The sequence below is a fragment of the Chelonoidis abingdonii genome, chromosome 1 (genome assembly GCF_003597395.2).
Source record: "Chelonoidis abingdonii isolate Lonesome George chromosome 1, CheloAbing_2.0, whole genome shotgun sequence".
Taxonomy (NCBI): Eukaryota; Metazoa; Chordata; order Testudines; family Testudinidae; genus Chelonoidis; species Chelonoidis abingdonii.
Window position 1 is genome coordinate 125,304,141 of NC_133769.1, and position 10,553 is coordinate 125,314,693.

General features: G+C 36.6%; 1 protein-coding gene across 2 annotated transcripts in view; it reads right to left on the reverse strand.

Moving 5' to 3' along the window:
- The window catches only part of RECQL (RecQ like helicase), a 32,587-nt gene that overhangs the window by 14,649 nt on the left and 7,385 nt on the right, over positions 1 to 10,553 (reverse strand). For both annotated transcript variants that reach the window (XM_032772571.2, XM_075069787.1), the window contains exons 4-10: positions 9,510 to 9,689; positions 8,625 to 8,731; positions 7,502 to 7,700; positions 6,333 to 6,499; positions 5,032 to 5,113; positions 1,920 to 2,068; positions 1,710 to 1,827 (exon numbers count right to left, since the gene is read on the reverse strand). In XM_032772571.2, coding sequence (XP_032628462.1) covers positions 1,710 to 1,827; positions 1,920 to 2,068; positions 5,032 to 5,113; positions 6,333 to 6,499; positions 7,502 to 7,700; positions 8,625 to 8,731; positions 9,510 to 9,689 — 1,002 coding nt within the window. The remainder of the gene's footprint in view (positions 1 to 1,709; positions 1,828 to 1,919; positions 2,069 to 5,031; positions 5,114 to 6,332; positions 6,500 to 7,501; positions 7,701 to 8,624; positions 8,732 to 9,509; positions 9,690 to 10,553) is intronic.

Consider the following 10,553-nt stretch of genomic DNA (forward strand, 5'->3'; position numbering starts at 1 on the left):
AGCATGGGACTGCATATCTGATCACCTTGGCTAATAGCCACTGATGGACCTAGTCTCCTTGAATGTATCTAATTCTTTTTTAAACTCAGTTATAGCTTTTGCCTTCACAACTTCCCCTGGAAAGGAGTTTCACACATTGACTATGCAGTGTGTGAAGAAGTACTTCCTTTTGTTTGTTTTAAACCTGTGACATATTAATTTCATTGGGTGTCTCCTGGTTCGTGTTATGTGAAGGGGTAAATAACACTACCATATTCACTTTCTCCATACCATTCATGATTTTATAGACCTCTATAAAGAGGTGGCTAAGGGGGGGTCCTTAGTCACCTCTTTTCCAAGATGAATAGTCCCAGTCTTTTTAATCTCTCCTCATATGGAAGCTGTTATACCCAGAATCATTTTTGTTGCCCTTCTCTGTACCTTCTTCATTTCTAATATATATCTTTTTTTCAGATAGGACGACCAGAGCTGTGGGCATATCATGGATTTAAATAGTGGCATTAGAATATTCTCTCTTTTATTATTTATCACTTTCCTAACCGTTCCTAACATTGTTACCGTTTTTGACTGCTGCTGCACATTGACTAGATGTCTTCAGAGAACTAGCCATGACGACTTCAAGATCTCTTTCTTGAGTGTAACACCTAATTTGGACCTCATCATTTTGTACATTTAATTGGGATTGTTTTCTCCAATGTGCATTAGTTTGCATTTATCCACAATGAATTTCATCTGCCATTTCGTTGCCCATTCACCCAGTTTTGTGAGATCCCTTTGTAACTGCTTGCAGTCAGCTTTGGACTTAACTATCTTTAGTAATTTTGTATCTTCTGCAAACTTTGCCACTAGTCGCAGTACAGGTCCTGGTAGGACCCCACATTTAGCTCTCTCCATTCTGAAAACTAAACATTTATTCCTATCCTTTGTTTCCTGTCTTTTAATCAGTTACTGATCCATGAGAGGACTTCCTCTCTGTCCCATGATTGTTTACTCTGCTTAATAGCTTTTGGTGAGGGACCTTATCAAAGGCTTTCTGAAGCCCAAGTATACTATAGCCACTGGATCACCCTTTTGTTGACCCCTTCTCAAAGAGCTCTAATAGATTGGTGAAGCATGATTTTCTTTTACAAAAGCCATGTTGACTCATCCCCAGTAATTATTTTCATCTATATGTCTGATAATTCTCTGCTTCATTACAATTTCAACCAATTTACTTAATACTGAAAGTAGGCTTACTGGTCTAATTGCTGGGACTGCCTCTGGAGCCTTTTTTAAAAATTGTCATCACATTAGCTATCCAGTTGGGGTTGAAGGTTTAGTTGTCTTTTCTTTCACTTATATTGGACTTGGAGATCTGAGGGAGGACTTGGGCTCCCCTACCAACTGCCCTTGTTGCAGGAGGGGCATAAACTTCATTTCCACTCCACTCCTTTCAGTGAATAAGGAGTGTCTATTCCTTATACACTCTAGAAAGGAGAGGGTAAGGATATTAAGAACCCTGCTGTGAAGATAAGCTACATACAAGAATTAGGAACTGGACTAATGGCCTCTCTCACTGGGAACCATAAGACTAGAAACTGGGTGTGTTAACCACTAGGCCGCCTGGCCCTCTGCAAACTCTGTTACAATGGCATAACAACGAACACGAAATTATTAGTTTATGGAAGTCTAATTCCCTTTATCAGTAGAAGTCAACTTGTTCACATTACCTGCACGTCCACTCTCTTGATAGTAGTTCTCCATGGATTTGCTCATTGAATGATGAATTACAAACCTCACATCTGACTTATCAATTCCCATGCCAAATGCAACTGTTGCCACTACGACCTGAACAGAAGTACAACCATTAAACCATCAGGATACAGATCTATCTAGTTATTTAAGTCAGATAATTCTATAGAAATAATTGTACACCTAACCTGTATTTCATTGGCTGCCCATCCCTTGTGAACTTTGGTCTTATCTTTGGGCTCCAGATTTGCATGGTAAGCATCTGCCTTAATTCCCAGTTTCTGCAAACTAATGGTAACTTGCTCTGAGTCCTTCTGTGAAAAACAGTAGATAATTCCTGTTCCAAAGAAAAAAGAAAAACAAAAAACCCACTTTTTTATGGCACTGAAGTGTTTAAAAAAATGTAAGTGAACTTCATGTTTGTGCAAGGTGCAGGATTAATAGGCTTGAAGATAACATCCCCTGTCTGTCCAAAGGAACTGACAAAACATGGGGAAAGAGTGCAAAACTTCCCAAACACTGGGGGACTCAATAATATGCTTGGCCATGCAAAAGCAGAAAAAGCAGTACAGTCTCCGCATCAATTCCAATTTTGGACATTCTGCTTAGATAGCAATGGTATCTCCTTATATACCAATTATAAAAACAATGTAACAATACCACCATTGTCTTATATAGCACTTTAATCAGTAGACTGCAAGGTGTTTTACAAATGAGGACACTATCATTAGCTCATTTTACAAACAGGAAAACTAAGGCACAGAGAGGGGAATTAACTGCCCAACCTCACTTAGCAGGCAGGTGAAGAGTATCACAGCTAAATACAAGATTGTACAGATATTTTAGCATTCAAGATGAAGTGGCTATTAATGCCTCTGTAGTCATAGGACAAAAAGGGGGGCTAGTAGGTTATAGATTGTTGTAATAAGCCATAAATCCAGTGTCTGTCTGTATGGTTTTTAGTGGCTAGCGAAGTTATGAATTTAAGCTCCCTGGCTCATCTTTTGAAAGCATTGTGCAGGTTTCCTTTGAAGACGAGGACTGATGGCCAGATATAGAGTGATCACTTTGTGAAAAGTATCCATCCACAGGTGATAAAAACACCTTGTGTTTTATCATTTTACTGTAAGAGTTCATTTGAGAGGGTAGCAATTGTCTGGTTTCACCCACATAGTTGTTTATTGAGGCATTTAGTGCCCTGGATGAGCTCCATCACATTTTAAGACCCATGGCTCTTGAAAGTTGTGTTGATCATTGTAGCAGAGAAGATAAGTCTGCAGGTTTGCATCCCTTGTTCTGGCAGAGTCTGGTGCCGCTTTGAGATGATGTGTCCTGGTCTGTGGGGAACTTGCCTCTGCTGAGGAGCTTGGAGAGGCTGGTGGGTAATATGAAGGCAAAGAAGGGGTTCCCCATCCTGAAATAAATCTATCCTGAAGCCCCTCGTCTGGCCTTCATGCTCTTACTAAAGACACTCGATTTATTACAATAATCTGTAACCCCCAACCTTCTTTTTTTGTCCTATGACTACAGGAAGTCTAAGAGACCTTGAATGGTCTCTTTGTGTGCTTACGTTAAACTATCTAACTGTTCAATCTTTTATTTAGCTGTGACATTCTTAGTACCTTTCCCAGACCTGAAGAGCTGCTCCATGTAAACTCAAAAGCTTGTCTCTCTCACCAACAGACATTGATCCAATAAGCAATATTACTGCACCCACCTTGTCTCTCCATTTTCCAAAGCGTTTTCATTCTAACAGGGTATTTTGCAGCACCTTTAAATTGCTTTCATAATACAGCTCAACCTATTTTAAGCTACCACTGAAAGGAACTTCAAAATTTTGTTATTATATGTATTGGAGTAGTGTCCAAAGATGTAATCAAAATCAAGGATTAGACACTGAACACACACAGGAAGGCACAGGTCCTATTCCAAAGAGATTACAATCTAAATAGACAAATAGTAAGGGACAATACAATGTTGGAACTACATATCTTGTTACTTTTGTTTTGCTTTTAAATTGAGATGCTTAATGGAAAGGGTCTTCTGATAGTGATGAGTTCTCCATACATTTTGGGGATACTCTGGAGCAGTTCCATAACATAGGAGGTTGCCTAAAAAGAAGGTCTCTTGTATAGGTTTCACTGGACTGTATGCTAATTGTTGGGTTAAAGAGAAATTCAGGTCACCATAAATGGAACGTGATCCATTCTTTCAGACCATCTTACCAGCTTTAGACAACTTTTCTAAATGTCTGTTGCCGAGCCCCTCTCTCCTAGCTACATTCTCCCACCCCGCAATAATCAGGAATTTATCCCTAGGAAATATCAAAGGATTATTAGTTATGGATACGAGCTGAAATTACTCAATTCAGACAGCTGCTCCTGGGGCCTGGTCTGAAATTATACTGATAGAGGTACGTAATACATTAAATATATAGATCCCGTATTTTCAATATTTACAAGTCAAACATTTAATTGTGAAATCTGGATACAAGGTGGCTCTATCTAGACCTTTAACCAAATCAGAGAAGTTGATTGGGTAACAAAATGTTTAATTTCTAAGATATATACATTTTTTATGAAAAAAAAGATGTTGATAAAAAATACAGCCAATGAAAAGATGGGAGAGGGATTTGGACAAATAAATTGATCTGGAGGAGTGGGTCTCTATATGGGGAAGGGGATATAAATCTCCAATTTATAAAAGTTACTGTATAGATGGCATTTCACTCCAGTTAACATCCATCATATTTTTGTTATTAGGTAGGTGCTCTGTTGAGAGGTTGAAGGGAAAATTGGAACATACTTGCACACATGGTGGTTGTGTCCAGGAATTAGATTGTTTTCACAGGAAATTATTAAAAAGAATCGTTTTAAGACAAAATGCCAACTTCCAAGAGATCCCAACCTGTCTTATTTAATGCTCCAGTAAAGGATCTATGTTTGACACAGAACAAATTAATTCATTTTTGACTGTTAGCAGCTAAACTGTATATTGCACATTATTGAAAATGTGTGGATTCCCCACCCTCCCTAGAATTGTGGCTTTGTACAGGGAAAGCTTTCCTCACCAAATACGTACACAAGAGATGCACCAATAGGAGGACGGCTATTTAGAATTTTTGGTCATAGTTTTTAGAATATTCAGAGGAGGAGGGCTCCCCAGCCAGCAACCCTTAGCCAGGTTCTTTGAATATTAACCTGATCCTAAACAAGTGATATATCATTTATTATGTTACTGTTTTATTGTAACTTTGCCTTAAATAAAAAGTTAAAAAGCATTAGTTTTTATATTGCTTACCTGAGAGCCCTTTGTATCTTCCATTGATGATCTTAACAATGTCCTCAATGAAGTCCTCACTGTTTGAAGGTTTTTGACGAACCTGAAAACACACACACACACACACACACCCCCCATATTGTATATATTAGCAAAGAACTCTTAAATGGCCATTCAGCCAATTTGTTATATTCCTATTACTATACTCTTCCTAATACAGTAAACTCATCTATTCTTCCCTTTGACTAATTTACATTTATTCTACAGTGTAAAGATCCATCACAACTAAAGAGCTCATTCAGAAGCTGTCCAATAAGGAATGTGAAAGGAAACACAGAAGTTCCCAACTTTTCCAGACAATTACACCAGTTTTCTAAGCTAAAATACTGGCTGTAGCAGCCAGTGCTTGCCACCTGCCATTCAATTATGAACATTCTAGCCTGCAAAACCCCATTCTCACAATGTATGGAGCAGCCCAAATTCTACTAAAGGCAAGAAGATACAAAATTTTAACGAGATGTTGTGGTGAAGCACCAAGGCCCACCTCAGAAGCTAGTTCATCAAAATAGGAAAGGATAGCTTCCAATATTACTAATCACAAAAGCCTTCAGTTCAGTACCAGTACACAACTCCCAGTTCCCAGCTACTGTTTAGAACCAAGTTGGCAAAAATTAGTTTGAAGTAAACTTAAAAAAAAAAAAAAAAAAAAAAAAAAAAAAAAAAGAGAGACCATCTAAGACATAAGCAAAACAGACTAAGAACACAAATACTTGGATAACAGGGAGTGGGGTGGGGGAGGAGGAGATGACAATCTAATTGTTTAAAATAATCTCTTAATATTCAGGGTTATTTTTGTCATACTCCTGAGTTTCTCCTGTTTTGTTGGGTTTTCACACACACACCCCCATCTCCACTTCTCTGTCATTTCCTCAGACAGAAAAATATGCAAGAGAACTCAATCTGCCACAGATTTAGCTTGGAAGGATTCTGTGGGAATTAAACATTTCCAAAAAACCCAGAATAAATTTAGCTATTACTTGTCCTCAAGGTAAATTAACTATTAGAACACTATCTTTGGGCAAACAAATCACCACCACAGAAAACAGAATACTCTCAAAGGCACCTGGAGCAGTTAGGAGCCAGACTCTGAACGAAGTCATATAATTGTTGCTGGTGCTCTCATTTTCTCCTAGAACTATAGAATGAAATTCTGTCTTTCAGAAGGCATAACATATTGATTGTTCTGTGTTTTTACAATGGTGTCATGGTCCATAACAAGGGCTCATAGGTACTACTTCAAATCAAGTCAAGTCAATACATACCTCATAGTAAAGATTGGGCCGATTGAAAGATGCAGTAAAGGTAATGCATTTCTGAACACACAAAATTTTCTGAGCATCCTTCAGAACATGACTTGTTGCAGTCGCAGTCAACCCAATCAATGGAGCATTGGGAAATTGTCGTTTTAAGATACCAAGTGACTTGTAGTCTAAATAAGAATAAGGGAAAAAAGATTTGGTTTCTTACATCACCAGTTCTATATTAATACATCAAATCTGCACCAAGTTAACAAGTAATAACAGAACTAATTTACAAATCCAAATGAAGTGATCAGCAGGCAATGCCATATTGATATAGTGGAATGACTGACCTTGTAACAGATTTTTACCTGAATTCAGAATGTACTGTTTATTAAAATGTATTCAAGTTAAGAGAATTAGAAAACAAAACTAACATTAAAAAACCTCAAACATTCATAATTTACATTTTGATTTGTGTCACTTCCAACAAACAATTGCTGTCATAAGCAAAAAGAGATAAAGCCCATTACGTGTAATTTGTAGGCAATACTTTCTTTAGTAAGAAATTTAAAAGAAAAGTCCAGAAAAAGTTTAGTAGATCATACTGTAGTCATCTGTACCCTGAATCACAAGTTCTTTCATAGGCTGAGAAACAGCATTGATAAATACTAGTTTTATGCAGCTGACCAGACATGAAACCAAAATGCTGCACAATTTTTCTTCTTGTAAATTACACTAGGGGTGACTAAAGTGCATTCCATGAAATTCCACCATGTAGCTATGGTATTTTCACCTTCAATACAGAGGTATTAAGCACCATGAAGAGAGTTACACAGATTTGTATTTTCCACAGGAAGCACATCTATATCAGAGACGACAGCCACAATCTGTTCCATTTTATGCAAATAAGGTGCAACTCACAGTCCCCTGGAAAACTGCCAATGTAACCCACAGTTAAATGTCCCTGACTTAAATGAACTTGGGCCTTTAGACAAGGCCATAAATTATTTGTGAATGGTACCGAATCAATGAAATTAAAAATCTTTGAGCCAATGTACAAGTATTTTCTGTGTTGTGTATTGTGTATACACTTCACTATCAAAAGAAAACCATTTCCCTTCATTTCAGGCTTAACTCATCATTTATGCACGCTTGAATAACTTTGCATACATATTTCTGGATGGGCATACCAGGCCTGAAGTCATGTCCCCATTGACTACAGCAATGAACCTCGTCCACAGCAATACGAGTGAGTCTCCCTGCTTCATAAGCTTTCTCCAGTTTTGACATAAACATTTTGCTTTTTGCAATCTTCTCTGGAGTAACATAAATGAGTTTTAGCTGCGAATTCTTATCCAGCATTTCGGTGTGAACCCACTTTACATGTTCCTGTTAAAAAACAAAGAAGAAAGCTAAAAATGGACAAACCAGAATATCATACTCCTGTTCCTTAGTTCTAGATGCACAAAACACACCACTACACCCAGCATAAGACTTTTGTAGATACATATAAAGTGATTATATTTTAAAAACAAATAAATATTAGCATTATTTTAGAAAAAGGAAGCAAATATACTCTGAATATTTATACTGTATTATTTAGGGTGTTTATTTTCTTTGTAAAATATCAAGTGCCACCCACATCTCTGCTGCTCTGTTTTGAGAAAAAATTCCTTATGCAAAACAAATATCCCAGACTGTAATCTTTATTATTAGATTTTTGGAGACATTCATTTTTTAAATTTGTTAGACCACATCAAGCCATTAATTCATTAGGTCCAGTACCTTGCCTCTGAAAGCGGCTACTATCTGATAATATTTACCAAAAAACTACACACCCACACACAAAATGCAGCAAGCCATTTCCATAATGCCATATCACCGGGGAAAAAAATTCTTTCTGCCCTTTGTGGCAGTCAGCTTATACCCAGAAACAAGAGACTTGATTCCATGCATATGAGTCTGCATTACTAAACATATTACTGAGTAACACAGTAATGTCCATCTTCTTTTAAATCCAGAAATTTAGTATCAAAAATGTGTATAACTGAAAAATATTTTTATGTCACTAACGCAGTCCCACAAAATTTTATTCACTTCATGCAAGGTTTTGGCTTGTTTTATTGGCTTTAAACAGGATTGCAATATATTTGATTTAAATTAATAATATCATGGTAAAGATTGGTAGGAAGATGTCCTTTGGCTTATAAATTTTCATTCAATCATGCAAAGCTGAGATAGTCAATAAGAATATCCGCATAATGTTCATAAACATGAATAAAGGTAACAGTGTCGCATGGCTTACTTACATACCTTACTGCTTGAAGCATTTAATAAAGTTGCAGAAATTCCCAGCTGTTCTAAAACCATTAGCTGATCTTCCATAAGTGAGATCAAAGGACAGATCACAAGTGTGAAACCTGAAACAAATAATCATTCATCTTACTTATCTAAAATATTTAGCTCATATGATTTCTCACTGGGGACTGAATTGAAACAAATAAACTCAATTGCAACAAACAAAAGCACTAATATATCTAACCAAAGCAGGTTGGGTATACAGTGGCCATGTACTAAACAATGCTAAGCAACAAGTTGGCCCCTTTGTAAAAAATTGCTTTTTTAAAATCCAAGGTCAATAAAAATAGTTTCACAATTAAAAAAGAATCCCAATAAAGCAACTGTTGTTAAAACACGTTCCTCTGCAATATCTGAAATCAAAGCACTTCAGCACTAAGAAAGTGAAACTGACTTAAAAACAAAAGCTAAACTGGCTTCAATGATTTACATTGCACAAACTGAAATTCAAGAAAAACAGAGCAAATTTAGTGAGGAAAAAATTGGATTTTTAATATCTCACTTTTAATTAGCTAAAGAGGTTGTTAGGAACCTAGACAAAGAAATTTGTTTAAAACAAGTGTTTGCAAGATGTTTTATGTTTTTAAGCTGACAGTGTCCCTTTAAAGTGAAATACAGAAAACTAGTAGAAATACATTTCTACGATAAGTTTTTGTCTCAAAATTGTTGCACTTTCCTCCCATTATTGGGAATTATGTTCCTTATTCCAAATAATACTTAGCATTAGACAATTTTATTTACAGTAACAAAATATAGCATTACCTCTCTACAATTAACCATACAAAAGAGAAAACTGAAATCCATTTACTGGTGCATGACATTTATTCTCATATACTGTACCTTCAGAACATACTGCAGGTAACTGATAGCACAAACTCTTTCCACCTCCAGTAGGCATGACAAGAAATATATCCTTTCCTGCCATTGTAGCATTTATTGTTTCAAGCTGCAAAGACCTAAACTTCTGGAGTTTAAAGCTATTACAAAGTGCAGCTTTGATCTTCTCACACCATGGGAAGTCTATAAAAAGGAGCAAGCAGTAAAAATACATTTTATAAGTTAAAGAACAACATAAAAAGGAAAGGCAATTAAAATATAGAAGCAATTTTTACTGAAAGTAATGTGATGTCACATCAGGCCAAATTTTCAAAAGACTTGAAAAACAGCAGCCATAAGATTTGCACGTATAAACTGAGGAATAGTGTGCATAAGTCTATGACTTGCATAAAAACATTTTGCAGATCCTTTGAAAATATAAACACAATATGTTGCCAGGCTTAGGGATTTAGTCACCCTGTAATGTGTATTAATGCTCAAAAAAAGCAGGCACACACCAAAGTACTCTAAAATGTTAATCCTTAATTCATAATATTAGTCCAATGAATGTAAATGGAAAAAAGCATGATGCCTGGTATTCAACGTTTACAGGATTAGGCCCTACAACTGTACTTGATGCTTTAGTTATTTTTCAGGGGCTCTTAAACCAGTGTTCCTCCAAGTACAAGGCAGAGAAACAAGCAAATCCAGAGAAAATATACAAGGAGAAATATTTTCTTCTTCCCTTTTACGGCCAAGCAGAGCCAGAGTTTATTTACCTGACCAAAATTGCCTTCATTATACCAGACACGCTCAAAGACTACAATGGATTATGTGGTAGAGCTGGGGGCAGAATCTGTCCCAGGATACTTAACAGATACCCCCACCACCCAAAAATGTTTTAACTTTATATTCTAATTAGTAACTTCAAGTTCCCAAATGATGATTCCATAAGGATAGGTCTACTCTACGGGATTATTCCGATTTTACATAAACCGGTTTTGTAAAACAGATTGTATAAAGTCGAGCGCACGCGGCCACACTAAGCACATTAATTCGATGGTGTGC